The 20,728-nt window shown below is 34.9% G+C and overlaps 1 protein-coding gene across 5 annotated transcripts in view; it reads left to right on the top strand.

Moving 5' to 3' along the window:
* NBEA (neurobeachin) overlaps nucleotides 1-20,728 on the top strand; it is a 451,486-nt gene that overhangs the window by 279,090 nt on the left and 151,668 nt on the right. For all 5 annotated transcript variants that reach the window (XM_021541930.3, XM_021541926.2, XM_021541925.3 and 2 more), the window contains one exon: nucleotides 10,765-10,908. In XM_021541930.3, coding sequence (XP_021397605.2) covers nucleotides 10,765-10,908 — 144 coding nt within the window. The remainder of the gene's footprint in view (nucleotides 1-10,764; nucleotides 10,909-20,728) is intronic.

The raw sequence follows: 20,728 nt of genomic DNA, 5'->3' as shown, positions 1-20,728 counted from the left end.
ATAATTAGTGTTTTCTGAAGACCTGGCAAGGACAGCATGTCAAGCACATGGCTGGAATGCAGGGGCATTATTTCAACAGTTATGAATTTTTGCATAGGGATAATTAGGAGATCATACTGTAGATCTAAAAAGACTTTACTGTCCCACTCTTTCTGATGGTCAGCGAGAGATGTGGCAGGCTTTTAGGCACTGGGCTCAGGATTTTGTGAGCCTCTGGGCTACTTGCAAGGGTTAAATCAACAGAAGAAAAGTGTAGGAATCTCTTCAGTGTAGGTGATTCCTTGTCTTTCCCAAAGAAAAGGAAACTGGTATGTATAGATTTTGAAAATAAGGGAATTAATTTTCAGAGACTGTATATATTTTAAGATGCCCAAGTAGTTTTACTTATCTTTTATATTGCGCTACTAAATGTTTATCACATAAAATCTATTTCTATTATGTCACGTGAAAATTCTTGTAGACATTTTATGTATAGAGTAAGACTTGTACACAAGAAATGAATATTTAGGTATATATGCAATGGCTATTCCATATCCTTACAGAGTGAATTTTTCAATACCCACTTATTTTATGTGTTTCATTATTTTATAGTCTTAATTTAGAAACACATAAAAAAAGTAGCAGTGTAATGAGATAAACTGGATTTTCTTGTGAGTTTCAGTGTGGTTACAGCAAGTTACAGGCAGGGATGAGAATGCATCTTGTGAAAGAAAACCAAATGCATTTTATGGAAAAGTTCTCAAATACAGTACTAACCAGCATGATAAGGAAATCCTCTTGTTAGGAATTCTGTCAGCCAGATTATTATGCATGTTTCCATTTGTTTAAATTTCTTTTTCACATCATGTGTGTTATATAATGACATGAAGTTTTTCTTATCATTACAGTCTGCCTAAAGAGTACACCTCCTGGTGTGTTTTAATAACACCCTGAACATCATCTATAATAGATACACTTTCACAGCTGAAAGAACTATGCATAATACTCAAAAAGTCTTTTATTGGTGTCCCTTTTGCCGAATAGCACAAATCATTCAATCCTATGCCCTTAAAAAGCTGATCACATTGCCTGAGTATCATCTCAGCTCTCACTAAATGCAAGATAATGTTGCTAGTGCTTGCAAATTTAACATAAGTATAGAAATTTTGCAAATATTCATGCAGTTGCAGGCAAGATTTGTACTCTCTTGTAATATTGGTGAAGCAGAATGAAAGATGTCACAGACCCCATGCAGCAGCTTAATGGAAAGTGAAATAAAATACTGCTCTCCTTTTTTCTTTACTGCTGACTGCTGCTTAGATTTTTGCAGGTTAGCTCTTCTTAATACACACTCAGGCCTTCTACCTGGGACAGTGATTACCATTCACCCATTTCAATTATCTCCTTGAGCTCTTTTAATTATAGACCCTCAGAATCTCATGTCTTGTGTACCACTACTCTTTCATTCTTTATCTGCTGGTCTGCATGAAACAAAGATGTCCTATAACTACAGCTATTAAAAAAAAAGAAAGTATAGAGTAAAATTCTGTTCCAAATCAAGAAAATTGCAAAGCATTTATTTTAATTTCATAAATAATTGCTATCTGGATAGATAACTTTGATAAATAACTGCTATTGCTAGATTATTTTCAGCTTGGAGGAGCTAATATATTTACAGCAGCCTGGCCCAAACAAAAGGGCTGTCTGCTGCTACTAGAGTGTAGTCCCTTAGCAGCTCTGAGATTTAAACACAAATATCCCAGTGTTAGAGCCACAATGAAGCCTCACAAATGTGCATATCCTGTGGGTGCTGCCCTTTGTCTGGTGTTGCTATAAGCAGTGATTGATCCAGAAATTGAAGTAATTCTTCCCACCAGTTACTTTAGCTGCTGAGTGAAAATATGTAAACCAGTTCTGAAGATGTGGTGGTCTACATGAGGAAAAAATTGCATTTGGACATAGTAGAGTACACTGAAGCAGAGGAAATCTAGAAAGTAAAACTAGATGTTCCAATAATGTTTTTATATTGACAAATTTATTATTTATTTATAACATTGACAATCCTTTAAAGAAACATTTTGTTACATGACATTATGCCATGTTTAGGAGATTTTGTCTGTGTAAAGACTGCATAAAATGTTTTTTCTGTATGCCTCAGAAGAGAAGAGTTTCACTTGAAAAGATTACCATTCCAGAAAGATAATTTCAGATATGTTGGCAGATGGTTCTCTCAAAGCCCTAATCATGAGTTGTTGAAGCTTTCTTCTGTAAATAAGTAGTCTTGATAGAAATTGTAATGGCTGTGTAACTGCTGGAATTATGATAGCTACTATAAAAAATTTTAAACTTACCTCCTACATATTCATTACCTACACTAGAGAATTTTTTTTTTTTTTTGCTGTCCGATTATCTCTCTGTACAGTGGCTGTTTCCAAACTACCAATCATTTTTGGATCTGAGAGCAAAAGCTTAAGTGATGAAGGGCAAAATTGCCTTCTAGCAAAGACCTAATCACTCATGGCCACAGAAAGGGAGAATTAAAAACTTGCAGATGTGTAGTATGCATTTTCCTTTTAAAAGTATTCAGGTTTGGACCAGTCACACGGTTTGGAGACTCTAATTTTTAAATATTAAGTAAGGGTTAGAAATGTTGGGGTAGCATACCCTGGTTTGGGAGGTAAGATCACATTTCATATAATAGAGTGGCTTGAGTAGAAGCGGATCTTAAAGATAATGTAGTTCCAAACCCCTGTCATAGAGAGGGTTGCCACTTTCTTTTCATGGAATTTCATGAAATGCTATGCCATTTTATCCATGTCACTGCATTATCAAGTGTTTGTATTTCAAAAGAGCATTTAATTTCTTTCCAAGGTTTTATCACTGTTAGCTTTTTCAATTAGAATATTGTTTTGGTTTTGTGAACAGGAAACAAAATTAAGGCCAGCATATGTGGGTGCTGTTCCCCAGTAAGGAGTGTGCCAGTTTAGAAGTCTGACAATGTTGATCCTGGCTTTAAGGTCTGCAAGTAGATAGTCAGAACATGTCTTTTCCTGGGGAATATTGCTTAGGAACTAATCTAAAACTTTTCAGACGTAATCAAGGCCTCAACATTAAGATGTGTCATAGGCATGTTTTTCACTTTTATGTCATCTTAAAAAGGTTTTATCAGATGCTATGTCAAAAGCATAGAATGCCTTGTTTAGCAAATTTATTTCTTTGTTTCATTATCATGTCACACATATTGAAATTCAATCGCCTTTTCTTTCTTGCCTTATTAATTAAATTTTTCTATTCAAATAGTTTGGTTTCCCTCTTCAGTGGCCTGTCTTAAGGAACCTTTGCTTACATATGAATATCTTGAATTAAGAATAAATGAAATTCCTTTTTGCTGTCAAAACCAAATTGTGAAAACACATTGCATAGCTTTGAAAATCAGTACACTCTATTAGCAGACCTGTCAATATAAAAAGTGCATTCCATTTCCACCTCTTGCTCTAATAACCTTTTCTATGTTACTCAGAAGCAGTTCACATAATCAGAGTATATTGTCAGCTTACTGGAGTTGGGGAAGCATGAAATGAAAATCGCGTTAATATTGATCCAATTCTCTTACTCGCAAGTGTCCTTGATGTCCTTTCCACTGAGCAGTAACTGTTGGTGTGATGTAGATATTTTCCTCTCAGCTATTACTGTACTTTTTAAAAATGGCTAGAAACATACCTAGGAAAATTTTATTGCTCTTAATTATTTTTGTTCTGTATCATCTTTGCTTGAAATTATTTGCAGAAGAATTTGGTTTCTTTCTGCAATTTATCAAACTACAGTATACACCAAAATGCTAACCTTCAAACTATCAGGAATTTGTAAAGGTTGTCAGTCATGAAATATGAATCCATTCCTCTGTGTACAGTGGCAAGCTACATCTTAATCCAAATATAAACATTTGACTGTTGTTAGTTCCCATCAGAGGGACTCCCTCTGGTTCCAGTCAGAATGGGGACTGCCTTTCAGGAGCCTGAAATGCATTGGAACACTTGCTGGACTGGGAATATCTGCCTGGAATAGTTGGCTGTTTATGGTCAGTGCTGGATCAGTGCAGTATCCCTCTCATGCACTCAGAAATCCTGAAATCTCATATAGATATAATGACAATTTAGGCAGCTGCTAAAAATAAATTTCATGACCACTCTGAATCTCAATTTTTGTGTCTGGAAACAAAACAAAACAAAACAAAAAAAGTACCCAACATGGCAACATGGTACTTTAACCTTTATTTTTATGAGGGACCATTTCTATTAATATAAAACACTTTGACTACAAGTATTTATTTTTTAAAAAGCCCTCAGCCTCATCTGAGAAACATATTTGTTTTGGCCTCGCCTGTATTCTCAATCTCCTCATTGGCATAGTCTGTGTCAGTCTCGTTTTACAGTGCAAAACATCTGAGAATATGAAAAAGAAAACATATAAAGCAATTAAGTATTTATTTACAAATTACCTATATGAAGAAGATTACTTGGTCAGATGTTAGATATAAAAATTAGAGAAAAATTGATAAAATGTCTATTATTAAATTTCCAGGTACTTCTCCATTATAGAAAACAAAAATGTGATTTGGTTTTACTTTTGGTGGAAGTAATTTTCAATACAAAAATATACAATTTTTAATTTCCATACAATTTTCATAGTTTTTCTTCCTCATTACTTCAAAGATCCCTAATAATGAAAATGTGATTTAGATTTCTCTGTTTTTTATTAAATCTATTAAAACCAGCCTTCCTTTATCAACAGTCACTTCTCTGATTCTCTGGGGAAACTTAATTATATGCCAGTCAAAGCTTCCCATTCCAGAAACACATTGCAATTTAAATAACAGCCCCAGCAGGCACAGGTGGGGACAGCTTATTGGGGCTGGCCGTGATGTGCCAGCATTGGGCTGCTGCGCAAAGCCAACAGTTCAGTCCCTTGAGCAGACTCGGGATAGGAAGGGCACGTTTCCCATGGAGCCAGCACAGCCCCGGGAAGGCTGGCCCTGCAGTCCTGCAGGAAGATACTAGGCTGAGATAGAGTAGGCACCATGTCGATGATTTAATCTTGCTGGGTTTTGTAGAGGTCAGTTTACAGACTCCCAGGCAGCTGCTCTACATAACTGTGACCGCTGCAAGGGTAGCAGTGCCTAATCAAGTTACTGAAGATTAGCAATTAAAGCTTTATGTATGTTAGAATACATAAAGCAGGAAGATAGATTATCTAGCAAATCTTTTTTTTCTAAGTATTTTCAACTATTGTTATTGTTGAATGAGAAAAAATGTATATAATAGCAGTACACTTTATTTTTTTCCATAAATAACCTTGGTTCTTCCTGTAGAAGTTATTTTGTGCAATAAAGAAAAAATCTCTCTCAAAAAAAATGCTTTGTTCTTCCAAACTCTGTTGATAAATTATATTTCAACTGTGATGCAGTTTCATGGCTCACATCATGAACTGTCAGGTAGCCTCCTGTGAGGGACTAATACTGATTTTCTTTATTTAGCAAATTAATGGAAACTACCGTATGTGGTGAAAATTCAGCAAGAAAATCAGTGTTCTACAGAGCAGTACATACTGTAAGATCTGTAAGGAACAAAAAGCAAGTTTACCTTTAAAACTTTCTGAGGAGAGCTAAGCTTCACAGAAACTCTACTTTAGTCACTATAAAAAAGAGTTTTTAATTAAATGCAGCATTTTACTGTAAAGAGAACAGACTTTACTTATGTCAATGCTCCTTTAGAAGCCACATAAAACTGTAAAAGACAGTATATGAAAAAGGTTTCTTATAGAAAAGAAGAACACCATCCCATGAAGCAGATTTCCAGATGTTTGGAAACATTAGAATTTCCTGTCAGTATATTTAGGTAACATTAAAATGAGGTTAACTTTCCATTCTGCCATCTCTCTTCAAAGATCAAAGAGCATTCACTACATAAATTGCCTTATCGGTAATTCGTTGAAGTAAACTATGGAAACAACTTTATAAGAAGCAGTAGTCTCCTTTTGTTGGCCACAGTATTACCAAGCAAACTTTTCTTAGAAATAACCATATTTTTAACCTCCTTTTTTACTAAATGCAGAAAGAAAAAAACACAAAACACTATTTGGACATATAGTAAATAAATAGAAGAGAGAGGTAGAAACTCCCTTACTGTGTTCAACTAAATCAGAGTAATTAGTTTAATTTTTTTATGAAACAAGTACACAAGCATAAAATAAATCAATAATATGTTGTGTTTGTACTGCTAATTTTAAAATTTTATTTAGGGACAAGTTTTGTGGATCTGGACCCTTACAGTGTCTTTGCAATGTAGATTGCACCCCTAGAACCTGTTGTGACCTACAGAACCCAGCAGGGAATTCATTGATTTAGTTGAAAATAGAGACTCAAAAATTCAGATAACATAAAACACCCACCCAGCTCACCCCTGATCATAAAGTATTGCCTATGTTAAATACTTCTAGTGGCTGTAGCTGAAAATTAACATTAGATCCTCCTGTTCTTATTAGGGAAATTATTAGGTTTTGAGGGGTTGTGGTAATGTTTTTCTGTGGGTTGTTTGGTTTTTTTTTTGGGGGGGGGGCAGTTTTTTGGTGGGTTTTGGTTTTGGTTTTGTTTGGGTTTTTTTTGTGGTTTTATTTTTTGTTTGGTTGGTTTTGTTTGTTTGGTTCTTTTTGACCACTTAATAGTTTCTGTTTAAGGAAAAGTCATGCTACTAGAAGAGAGATTATTACATTCTTGTCAATACTGAACAAGTTTACTGTGCAGCTCATACAATCTTTCAGACATATAAAAAACACACCTTCCCATAAATATTGAGGTTTTGTAAAGGAATGTTGGTTGGTTTCTTTAATTTCTTTTAATTTCAGTTATCCTGAAATTACTACAGAAAGACAGTTTGTAATATGCACATTTACAAAAATAATTAAGTGTAATGAGAGAAGGATTTTTTAACACCTTATCTAGTCCTGTGCATGCATTCTTTTGAAATATGCTTAAGACAGAGTGTTTAAGTTTCAAGAAAGTAAGTCACCAAATTCAGCTGGACTTCAGTGCAATCTGAGTGACTTATTGCCTTCAAAATCTTTGCAAAATGTAGTTTTAAGAAATACTTAGCTGCTTGCTTCAAGGCTCTTTTCCAAATCCCAATCTATCCCTTAAGTCTGTCCCTCAAAATATCCCTTAAGTAGGAACTTAATAAGGACAAGAGCTGATAGCATCTGCCAATTCTAGTTTTGTGCCCTCCAGTGTCACAACATTGCTTTCTTGAAATGACATCTAGTTTTGTTTTATGTTTTCTTGTTTTAATGGATTTGAAACATATTCTTATCAGACTTAATGCAATTTCATTTTGTGTCTTTAAAACATGGGGCCCTTGTGTGCTAAAAATTTTGAAATGAAATGTCTGACCATAGATTTAATTTCATAGTAATTTTGCTGAAGCTTTGAAAAAAAACAAGTTTTGATTTTTTTTTCCAGCACACTGAAATATCAAATATTTATTTATTCATTTCTTCTTTTTATATCACTGTTAACAATAATAGACATAGATTTATGTCATATAATTTTTTATTCAGTTTGTTGTCTGGTTTTAAAGAGGCAAGTTGTTTTTCTTCTTACTCTTATTTAGACAGTTTGTCTTGTTTTAAAAGCTTTTTGAAGTTGTCTTGAAATATAAAAATAGAACATCTGTGACAGATCTGTTTTGAACATATTTCACATTTCAAGATCCAAGGAGATCTGGTGGTCTGTGGTATTAGCTTGTTAATTTCTTGATGAATGGGTAGAAAGGCCACAAAGTGCACTCAGTACAGCACGTCTTCGAAAGATAGATGATCTCAAATAAATTCTATTCCCAATCAGTTTTTGATTTGTTAGGTGTTAAACCATTTCTTTGTAAGGACAGTGTTTACAAGCCTTGTAATGAGACAGCCCTGTGAGACCTTACTCTTCTTGCTGTAATTTTGATAAATGGAACTCTAATTCATAAAGGATATAGTGATTGAAGGGCAACTCCAGGTCCTGTAAACTTTCATTTAGATAGATGTTTGGTACAGTACAGCAAAACTAAGGTGCACTCAACAGAGTGATAAATTTTAATAACAGTCAAACCAGAGGGGTTTTTTCTATCAGGACAAAGAAGGACTATCTATTATATTTCATAGAAAAAAATGTATTTTTAATATTATAAACCAGGATGCATTTTATATATATTTGTCTTGTTGCTAAGCTCCAAATTTGCCGAACTAATTGAGTGCCTTCTACTCTACCATGTTTCTTACACCTGTGTCTGGCAATATTTCTGTAATCTGGTACATTCATCACAATGGATTTAAAATATCCTAAATTTCAAGTTCTTTGGGTGTAGTTTAAATGTTAGTAATGATTTGGAGCTTGTGACTTTCTTCCTGGTAATTTAAGAAATATATTTTCATGCATAAACAATTTTATAGAATTGTCATAAATCAGTTACTGCAGAAATTATTGACTCTTACTCCAGATTAGTGCTTTTCAATTAGTTAATTTAAAGATTATCTAATTTTATAAAGATCAGAAACTTACATAAAATTGATTAGAGCTACCAAAAGGAAGGGAATGGTGTTTTGGCACTTTCTTCCTCCGCCATGCTAGTTCATCTCAGGCCTGGTCTCCTCTGGTGTCACAACAGGAATTATTATTTGTGTCAAATGATGCTCAACTCCCTTGCTGTAAACAGAAGCATATCAAGATCCTGACTTACTGATTTAATATGCAGAGCAATTCTGATGTAATGCAACTGAAAATCTGTTACAGCATGTTACTTTTTTGTGGTTTTTCCTATTCTTTCTTCTTTTTGTGACTAAGGAAGAAAAAATAAATACAAACCAACCAAACAAAAATAAATCCAAAACTTGTACTAATACTGAAAACTTTTCCAACAACTAGTTAATTGAACCAGTTTTAAATTGGGCAAATAATTATACTTAGTTGAATTAAGTAAAAACCTATGCAAGTGAGATAATGATCACAGCCTAATAAGTGAACACAGCAAAACACAGCGTATTTAAAATACAGCAGGACCGTCTTGATAGCTATCAGAATGGTCCTAATGGAGACAACAACAAACAAGTCCCTAATTTTGAGCTTGGTAAAAAAAAAAATAGGGTTTTGCTGACTTGTTTCTCTTCACCTTTTCAGAATTTCAGAATATAGTTTTAGAAAAAGCAATTGAGATTATAGCAATAGTATCCAAAAGGTTGATGTTAGACCATGTAAAACATGAGTTATCTCAGCCTGTGATGAAGTGGCATGTTAGCAGTGATCTTCAGAGTAAAAACACCCTCAGAAAGATATGCCTCTAGCATTTTTATTTATGTGGTGTGACTCTCCCATGCACAAGCAAATTAAAAGGCTCTAATTAATTATAAGAGTAGGAGGTAAAATCATAACATCTTCCCAACTGTTTGCAATAACAAAACTGCCTGATACATCAACTCCATTCCATGTATCTATCTTTACTAACCTGTCTGCTTACTCTATTCCTCTTAGTTGCCCTGTATTAGTAGGGGGGCATGAGTCTTAGTGGATTTTACCTCAGCAATTTCCATCTGCTGTGATAGTTTTCATCCTGTTTAAGTTCAGGCATTGTGGAAGACAAACAGAATCCACATGTGCATAGTTATCCTTATTTTCACACTCATTCTGTAGCTTAGTAGGAAACAAATTTACAAAGTATCCTACAAAAAAAAGAGAGATATTTTTGAGGGTTTATTTCTTGATTGACAGCAGTGGAGATGCCCAGGTCTTTATGGTCCAAGGTGAAGATGCAGGGTTTTCTGTTTAAGAAAAAAATAGAAATCTTTCTTGCCTGAGGCTACTATGAGTCCATAGTACTGAAAATAAAACTTATGTCCTCTTCCCAGCTAAGAAAGAAATACTATGAGGAAGTCACAACAACAACATAAAGGCATTTATGATATAAAATCAAATTATGATTCTATGATTTGACCACACTCGGATTTATTTTTTTACATCATAAGAATAAAATCGGGCAAGTTCCAGTAAGATATTCCCAAAATGCAATAAGTTAAATCCCCTGCCATAAGGAACCATCAGGCTAAATAGAAAAATCCAACTGTAGTCAAAAAAAACTAATATTATCCATGAAAACATTTAGGTAATTGGCACATATCCATGTACCACCATTTTTATTGTGTTGCTTAAAAGCACACGCACAGATGTGCACCAAAGTTCCCTCACCACGCTTGTCTTTTTTCTCAGTCTTTTCTGAATCTCTGCATAGCCTACTCTGTTACTGTGTGTCAGAGATAAAGCAACTCCTACTTCACCACCCTCTCCCTTGTATCTGAAAAGACAAAAATCTGGAGAGATTTTGATTCCTGAAAGCAGCTTCTTTATTTAGAGGAGATGGCTTGTGCTCTCAGGTCAGTCAGAGTCAGGGCACCAGGAACCCAAAAGAAATTTCTGCTGAATTTGTTGCAGGTGGAAAACTAATGGAACAAGATTGAACACAAAGTAAATAGCAATTATTAAAACCAGGAGAGCCTTTGTGGAAAAGTTTGTATTTTATTCAGGACAGAAAACAGAATAGACCTGCATATTTTGTAAACCTTGGTAAAGTTTTAGAAAATTTCCCTTCCTTTCTTTTTGTTAAAGATGATCTATACTGCAATGTTTTTACTACTTGACTATCATTGTTTCATATTTAAAATACTATTGAGATAAATTCACAACATTTGTAACTTTTTTTTTAGGCACTGAAGAGGATGTAGTGAAGTCAAAGAAAACTTTCCGAAGCCAAGCTGTGGTAAATCAGAATGCAGAAACAGAGCTTATGCTGGAAGGAGATGATGATGCTGTTAGCCTGCTACAAGAAAAAGAGATTGATAACCTTGCAGGTAATTATACTTTTCATTGCAACTAAGATAAGAGTCAAAAGGCTCTTTTAAGCTTGCTAGTTCTTAACCTTTGTGGTTAATGTCTTAATATTGACAGCTAAGCATACAATTGCAATATGAACAGATTCTTTGCATTTCAGATTTTATAGCTTCCTCTCTATTTCCTTGAGGTATGGGCAGTGAGTACAAAACATTTACCCATTGCAAAGTCTTAGAGCAGAGATGTGAGAAATAATAATACCTCAAGTTCTTTTATTAGTGAGGGTCACTTGTTGAAAAGTCTGTAAATACCAATGTGAAACCTCTATTTTTTTTTTTTTTTTTGTGTTAAAGTGTAAATGTGAACTCATTCCACAAGTAAGGATTTGGTGAGTCAGAGTGTGCTTGTGCCTGATCCCGAGTGCCCAGCAGCTTGTGCAGAGACACCTGCCCTCCTGCTGACACCCAGTTCTCTCAGTGATGGAGTTAAGGGGGATCTGCAGTATCTCAACCCATCTGTCACACCGAGAGAAAAAGTTGCCTGTTTTAAGCAAGGCCTAAAGAGAATGAAGCTGTAACTAAGCTATGAACTTTGAGTTAGCATATGAGCTGTGAGTGAACCCTCTGTAAATATGCACGAGAGAGGCCTTCTGGTTCTTTCCTGGGTGAAGGAATGCAGTGAGATCTGTTCATCTGTCTTCTAGCAGCTTCTGTTACAGCTCCGTCTTAGAGGAGATACTACCTTCCCTGGGAAGTAGTCTGGAAAAAAGGGCAAGTTGAAAGTTGAAAATGCATTCTCCTCTCAGATGGGAGAAAACTGAGAAGTATGACATTTTTTAGATTAATTTACTTGGGAGTATCTTTATTAAATTTCTCCACTAAATGAGAGTTTTGTGATGTCATAATTTTTTTCTGCATAACTGAATTTCAGAAATAGCTATCTTTGCTCCTACTCTTTCTTCTGATACCATAGTGAAAATCTGTAGCAAAGATAAGATCATAAATAGATGATTAAAAAACAAAACAAATAAACAAATATCCCACAAAAAATGAAAAGGCAAAAGAACCCAAACAACCATGGACTTGGAAGTTAGTCTTGTACTTTAGAACTAGAGCATAGCAGAAAGAAGGAAATAGATGGTTTAATTTGGGAGTGAGCATCAATATATGATTATCGCAGTTAATATGTCACTCCACTTGCTTTCTCAATCTGCAACTAACTGTTGCTGAGACACTTGTCTAAAGTCAATAAAATAGTTCATCAAGCAGGACCACAAGTGGGATAATTTGATCAATGTCCCTTCCTCTTTTAGAAGGAAAACAGTACTGCTTTGGCTAAGTTCTTATATCTAAGAACAGTGTTTCTAACAAAGTATGCAAATTGTAGTTTAAAAGGCTGTTTGGAGGCTAAAATATGCATTTGAATTGAAATACTGATAAAAAATTGCAAAGTGGACATGAAAAATTCTTACCCAGTCTGAAAAATCTCAGTCAGATAGGAAGTTCTTCTCTATGCCACAACACTGATATTTTGCTCAAACACACTGATGCTATACTATTCCTATAGCTACATCCCTCTGCAGAAACCTAGTAGTTCAATATGTCCTTAAGAATTAATGTGCAATTTATCCTTTTACTCAAGATTGCTGCTGGAGGGCAACCCCTGCTTCCTCAGGACATGGCACAGTCATTCTAGTCCTTTGCTTTTACTGTTTGTAACATTGGGTGATATTGTCAGTATTGCAAAAGCAGAAATAATAGAAAGTGGGAAAAAAAAAAACGCTTTTGAAATATTGACAGGATGCCCTGTGTTCCCTATCAATGCTAACAGAGCAAGCAAACTGCTTCCAAGTGTGGTCAGGTGATGTGATAATGGTGCCATATGGTACCAAAACCTGTGAGCTTCTCAACAAGAGCCCACACTCCACTATCTCAGTTTTACCATTAGATTAACTGCAGCCTTTGCTATTCAACTCTCACTCATCTTTGGAGCTGATTTTGAGAGTTAATGATGACACACAGTATCATACATGTCTTCTGTAAATTTTACATTGGTAAAAAAACCTGAATCCCATGATGCCCTCTCTTTAGCTGCTGATTTTGTATGATTTTCCATACAATGATATCACTGGTTTTCCCAGTTTTCAGTATATGGAATTTGGTTCTGAAACTTGAGTCCAATAACTGAAATCAAGAAAAGCAGTAGGCAAAGAGGGTGTGGGTTTTGCTTAAGTAGGCTTGAACAATCTCTGACGGCTCTGAAGAGCAGGTCCCAATAAAGCCACAATGTCTGTTCTTGTCTAATTCTAAAGTTACGTACCTTTGGTATACATGATCTGGAAATCTTTGAGATTTATCTGGTTATGGTATAGCACAGCATCATTTATATCTAGTTACTGCTCACAGTGAAATGACACATAGGAATTTCTATATTCAGATATGCCTCCAATTTAACTTTAAAGCTTAAATCAATTCAAACCTGATTTACAACGATTTGGATTGTCTCAGTAAGAGATAGAAATTAAACAAAATCTTTATAAACCAGGTTTCAATTGATTTAAGATTGTCCACATTTAACTAAAACAATTTAGCATTGTTTATTCCATGAAACTAAGGCACATTTTAAACAGATGAGGCCTTCGGTTTTAGAAAAATTTTAACTTAGAGGATATAAATAATGCAGTATTTTGATTTGTGAACTTAAAACTGAAAAAAAGGGAAGTTTGAAACAGATTGAGATTGTTCATATGAAGTTATCTGTACATACCTTTTGTTCCAGAGACTCTTTATAGTTTTTCATCAACCATGTGGCACAAATCAATGTAAAATTCACTTTGATAAATTGCATATGGTATGGAGAATTTTTAAATAATTATAGTCTGAATATTTTATTATATAATCTTAGTATTCCATATGTTGCAATTGCAATTGGTCAAATTTCATTATATTAAGTAACATTTTAATAAAATATGAAAATCTGATTCCTTGTTATTATGGTTTTAGGATTATGACATAAGTTTGCATCACAATTTTTTACAGAAGCAGTATTGGAACTGTCTTACAGTATGAGTCAGTGAAAGACATTGTTCTTGTTTTAGCATTTATGCATTAAAATATTTTACATGTTTCTGTTTCAGTTTTAGCTCCTTTTCTTCCCAGACTGTTCACTTCAAGAGGCAAGTCACATCTCTGTTAGAACTAATAATTGAGATAGCCCAGTCAATTTTAACAATTTCCTAATATATTGTGAATTTCTGGGTAATGCAATCAAATCCACTGTAGTGACTTGATATTACTAACTCTTGTCCTTTTCTTTTCCATTTATACTTCCTAATGCTGAAGTAGGACTCTTAAATACTTACATTTTCTCTTAAGATTTTAAGAATGTCAATTTGCTAACAATTTGCTTAGTAGGTGATAGTTTCAAAATGAAAAATATGTGGGTGTGTTCTAATATTATAAGCTTGCATTTTTACAGGGACATGAGGTAGTAGATCTAGTAGAAATGCAGGTTTTTTTAACAAAGTCTGTTGTTTGGGTTGGAGTTTTATTTTAGAGCATTGATCTTGCATTAAAATAGGTCATTAAAAAATAAAATAAATGTTGATCTCTATATTTTAGGAAGATGTTCTCTTTTCTTTGTTGTGAAGATGCATTTCACTTGCTGAGACTTGTTTGTGTGCACTTGAGAGCAGAATTTAGCCTTGACATTTTTGAAAGATACATGTTCTTAACTGAAGCACATTTCATCTATTTTGTCATAGAGCTGGTGACAGCAGCAAATATACCCCAGCCGAGCAAGGGATGCTTGATGGAATCTTTTGCTACTCTCTAAAAGAGTATTTTCTAGAAAGAAAGAAAGGAAATAAAAATAGGAGGATATGATGCTTTGAGTTATTTTAGGAAGATAAAGGGCTTTGGCAGGCATCTGGTTACGTGCATGGGCTCAATCAACTCAGAAGCTGACTTCCTCATCAGCCACAGTGAATTGCAGCCTCACAACACTCTTGCAAGAATAAAAAAATGTTATTTGCTGCATTATATGAGCAGATTGAGCAATTCATCCAAATAAACACGAAGAAAGCCACTAACTGCCTTTAATGAATTTTAGTCTTACTGTTTCATAAACTTCAGTACAGAATCTTCCCTTCTTCTTGGACATGTGCCTTGAGGTGGAAGGAACCTCCCCCCATACAAATGGGCCAGGAATTTTGATACAGATGCAGTATCCCAGCCCTGCCACAACTTTTAGCAACTTTGAACTTCAGTGTAGAAGTATTTCTAGAAAGCTGTGCTATTACTGATAAACAAGAGCTGATTTTCTGTCTGAGCCAGCACGAATAGCGAGTCTACATTGGCCTGAAGACTAAATGTGAAAAGCCTTCTCTCCAGACTTCTTGGGAGTGTGCTGAGTGTATTGACTTAATGCCCTGTGCTAAGGAAGACACTGGGTCAGGGGGATTTGACAGCTTGTATTATTATTAATGAGATATAAGACCTTTCACTTCCAGGTCATCTGTTTGAAGTCCAGACAAACATTATCAACATCTGTTTTGTGGCCTATGCAATATAAGCTTTTTGTCTCATTTCAGACAAACTAACAAAAATCATCATAATTTTGACCAATTTCCAAGTGAAAAAAATTTAGATGTCATTAGAGGGAATTGGAATAGTGCCAAAAGTTGTACTACATAGACTTACAATTAAAGTTGTATAGCAGTACAAAAAGAAAAATTTTTAAAGATAAATTATTTAGCCCACAGGGAAATTTTCTATTCCAGGTTTTAACAAACAGCTCATTTACATTTCTGAAACTATGTTGAAGTCTTGCATAGGACCAGATACAGCAATAAAACCAGTAACACATCAAGGAACTGCACCTAAAGCCACAAAAAAACTTGCAAAATAAGTATTTTTTTAATGGAAAACATGTATTTTGACTCATCTTCAGATTTATAATATGCATTTAAAATTTATACCTGTACATTTTGAGTTATGGTAACTCAAAACTTTTGACCAAAGTCTGACAAGGAATTTTCTCTACAAGAGTTGACCAGTGTAGACAATCTCTGGTAAGCAAAGCTGTTTGAAATGTTTTCTTACTTATGCCTAAAAAGTCAAGGAGGACCATCTTTTCTTGAGTTTTCTTCTGTTGCCATTCTCAAAATGTTAATAATATATGTAGTGTTTTTTCTATTGTTTTTGTTAACAGACTAACCAGGTAGACAAGCAGTAGATTTTAATTTAAAAAAAAATTCACAAACTTGAGCCTCTACTGAGAAGGCAGATTTTCAAGTTATTAGATTTTTTAGGCATATAAAAATAATGTATTTGAGGCCAACAGAGAAATTTTTTGTTGCATTATCTGTTGTTAGAGTAATGCATTGAAAGAAAGGACCAAACAGCATTGCTATTGTCTTCAATGGTGACCACAGCCTACTCAAGTCATTTAGGGGTAGAAGAAAGGTAACATCTTTATCCTTCTCCCTCTGGAGAACAAAGCACAACAGTTCCAAGGGTGATCTCATCTTCCCTCTCCAAATCTTCTCCTCCTGCCCTGGTGTGTCCTCTCCCATGAGGTTGGGAGAGGAATGTGATGGACAGCAGGGCTCTCTCAACCCCATCATATTCTCTCCTTCTCCTGCAGCAGTTGCCATCCACATGCCAGTGGCTCTGATGGTCTGGAGTGGCCCAGAGAGCAGAAAGTAACAACCATAAGGGAAACTCAGCAAAGACTGTAGCAAGTACACAGTGGTGTTTCCTAATAGTTCTCTCTCTAACAACTTGTACTTCGGATACTTCCAGAGCCAGAGGTAGTCATTATTAGCTTCCTTCCTTCTTTCTTTCTTTTCTTCCTTCCCATTTTGTCTCTCTTCTCTCTCTTACACTTTCTTTTTCTCTCTGTCTGGAGGTGGCTAAGGTACCTTAAGCTTTGCCATACTTTATGCATTTTTCCTTTAAGAAAGTATGTATATCTATGTGCACACACAAATAAGTCCATTAAGTTACAAATATAAAAGTTTCAATAGAAAATACAAAAAAGTATCAATATTTCTCCTAGTTTTAAAAGCTTCCCAATGGAAACTCTTCACTGAATTCAGCATGCACTATTAAGCAGCTTTTTTTTTTCTTTCTTTCAAACTTCACTATTATTTCAAATTAGCATTCAAGATAGGAGTTTCACTGGGGCAGTTGCTTGTCTGGGAAAGTGACAGGAATATGGAATAAGAGTGATTCCGTTTCCCATTCTATGATACATATGTAACCACATAAGCCTTTTACTTCCAAACATGGAAATTTAAGTCAGCTTGATTTCCGTAGTTTCTGTTTTTTATGTATTCAGATGTTGATCCTCAAGTCTAAGTATAAAAAGAAAAACATATTTGTATGAGTTTAATTTGGAGTATAGATTCAGGCATAAACTGAAAGCAATTATACTTTTGATATGTAGTTGGCTTTCACACTGAAAAAGAAAAAGGCCCACAGTTTCTATAGCATACTATTTTTAGACAACTCAGTGTTTATTCTAATAATTTTTTCCATATTGCTATCCAAAATATCTTAATATTTTATAAGGTGGTTGTCAGTCACATATGATAGTGCTCCTAAGCACAGCTTTGAAGAACTCTTCTCTTTGTACCTTAGTACAGCAACTCTAAGTTTGAGCACCTTCAGCTTTTAAAATGGCAGCCAAATTTCCTGCTTTCCAAGCTTTAAAATTAAATCAGTTCACATTCTGTTGGATTGTATTTATGAGTGGTTCTGAGAGTGCTTCATGGTACTGTCCACTGATACCAGTCTATTTAATTTGTTTTTCCATACCTTGCGAAGCTCTTTATTTGAAGTTTCTAAGGCTGCAGAATTAGACTACAGTGGAGCCGATGACTTCACAGGTCTGTAGCTTCTCCCTTTTCCTGACATGTCACACCCTGGGTGGAACTGGTTAATTCATCAAAGGTCAAGCTGATGAGCTACCTGATATATAGGAGACTGCAGAAAGACAGGCCTAGACATAAGGAAACTTCAGCATTTTGCATCTTATTTCATCTTCACTATGCAATTTATTCCCAAGCAAAAATCCATTTATTCTTCATAGGAACATACTGGAACTGACTCACCATAGATTAGTTGAAGGAATGTATTCAGAACTGTATTGACAGTATCTATGGTTAAACTAAGCCCTTTCATTGACCTTTGGACAGGACTTTTTTTGCCTTTCTTTTTTTTTTCTCTGAAGCCAATTAGAAGATCAGCGAAGAAGACATTTTGGTTAATCTCGGTTTAATTGATCAGAAATTGTACCAGAGGCAGCCTCATCCAATGCATTTAGCTTGGCTTTCTAAAGAAACAAGGTTTATGTAAGCATCCTCTGTTAGTTTCTATCTTTGTAATTTCTGAAGCGGGAAGCCATTTTTAACAAACTTTTAAACAAGAGTAATGACCTAAGAAGCCATAAAATTTCAGCAGTGGAATCAGGTTGTTAAGGAAAAAAGGCTGAATGACAGAGCCTGCCTCATCACTTCTCCTTCCAATAGGTGCCAGAGGATATTTGTGGAAGAGCCTTCTGAATTACCCTAACTGTGGGAATGCGATACATGCAGCCAACTAGTGGGCACAGTTGCACTAAAGTTGGCTCTGGTGTGGTTTAGAGATACTCATATTTTCAGAAAATTTTGAATTTAACAACTGTTGCATCTCAAGTGATTTTTCCAAATATACCTGTCAAGTTATATGCTGATCCAATAGCCTATGTCTTTATTTCCACACAGATATAGGAGTTACTATCTATATAAGTGAACTTTAAAATATCATGAGCTATCTGAACATAATATTTCTGTTCACTCTGGTCTCAAGAAATACAAGACTTACAGTTTATCTGAAGAGCTTTTCCATAATAGGAAGGAGACTGGAAGGAATGAAAGCTGAAGGGCTTATTTCCTTAAATTTCTAATCAATTGAACCCTATGGGCATGACAAGGTACACAAACTGGACTGTATGAGATACCTGTCAAGTCTGGTTTGCTCAGACTGGCATATGGGATTTGATCCCTTGTGTTCCTGACTTGTTAGCTCAAGTTCCTGTTTCAGTGGTATACCATTATAGCAGGCTGCTCTCTCTGCTTTCTCCTTTCTTCTTTAAATGAACATTAAACACGTTATTCTTTTGAACATTAAATATGCTTTTCTAAGGTGTATTTTTTCTGTTACTTTTTGATTAAATAGCTAGCTATAGTGATTCTCTCAGAGAGAAAAATTGTTACTTATTTGAGTGTGTTCAGCATCACTTAGGTTTTCTAGGTTGAAAAAGTATAAGTTTTACCTGAGAATGAGGAGGAAGCTAGTGCAGGTCCTCCTGCATCAGTGCAGAACACTAACATCTGGATGCACTGCTTAACAATCAAGTTCTTAAGTTTCTAAACCATCTTAGTTTACTCAGTGCTTCCAAGGTATAGCTTCAGGCAGAGCACACTGTATGAATCTAATTTTGAAGTGGCAAATGTGTGCATTGCAGTAGTGAGGTCCCTATCCCAAATATTTATATTTCTAGCCAGGTGTAAATCATTAGAGGGAGTCTTGACTCTTATTAATACCTGATTGTGTGGCAGGTTGACACATCCTGGAAAAATGCTAAAGCCATGCAAGCCATTCAGAATGTCAGCATACTCATGTGTGCCACAGAGTAAATCTGACTTTACTGGCAAAAGGGAGGAATTGTTGTGTTTCTGAGTTACTTTGGGCTCAGACACACAGCTAATTGTTCCACAGGACCTTCTGTGGTTCAGTAAGACTGACTTTGGTTTCGTGTTGAGTTTGTCTTTGCATATTCTCTAACTGTTCTATTAAGTGGTTGCTTTCTATCACACAGTATAAAGAAATAGTTATTGCTAGGAATATTGGGAGGCATGTTTTCCCTCAGGAAGAAGTACTATTAGACCAGGAAGGTATAGAATTAAAACAACAATAATTTACCTGTGAAGGTGCATATGTCACTTAATTAAAATATATAGATATGTATATGTTTGAGATAAAATTACTTTTTTTCTTCTCAAGCAACACTATACTTAACTATTTTCATAATCTCATCAGAACTATGTAATTCTTTCTTATTATTTTATTCACAATTACAATAAGCAAGATTGTTTTTATTTACATTTTCTTTCTAATCAAACGCATTTGCTTGCTGTTATGGCAACCACTTAAGAGAATTGAAGTGCTCCAATTGTTCAGTCATTGTTGTTGAAAAAGACCATTTAAGTTGATCTTTGATGTTGGTAGTAGTAGTGTTATGTGCTTTATGGAGGAAAGGGGGGAAAAAGCAGGGAAAAACTTGAATATCAGGGGCTATCCACACTGGCTATGACATTTAAACAAACAAAAAAAGTCAATTCCTCTCTCACAATATGAAACATATGATTGTGCAGGAGTAAAAAACCAACAAAATAAGCTTCGACATCTCTGAAAACAGGGGAAATGAATTTGGGATATTATTCAGTGGTGGAAGAGAAAACCAAGATTATAGCCTTATTTAGATTTAGATTCTGGTTTTTGCATTTAAAAATTTGTGCAAATTATCTTTAATGAACCTGTTGAAAGTGGTGTATAAAGGGAGCTGTCTACGTACATTTTTATAAGGGCCTTGGCTTGAGTGAAGTTACTGCCTTCAAGTATTTGCTATAGCGGAGAACAAATTGGGGGCAGCCATCCTCATGTAAGTTCAATATATTTACTGCAGAAATCTTTTTAAAGGGTAGTTTGAGTTAATTTATGGTGACAATGGGAACAAAAATAGACTAATTTCTGCGAATTGTTTAGGAATCTTACCTTGTTTACTTGTTATTTA

The sequence above is a fragment of the Lonchura striata genome, chromosome 2 (assembly GCF_046129695.1).
Source record: "Lonchura striata isolate bLonStr1 chromosome 2, bLonStr1.mat, whole genome shotgun sequence".
Taxonomy (NCBI): Eukaryota; Metazoa; Chordata; class Aves; order Passeriformes; family Estrildidae; genus Lonchura; species Lonchura striata.
The sequence above is the reverse complement of the archived record's forward strand: the minus strand, read 5'-3'. Positions and strand labels throughout refer to the sequence as shown.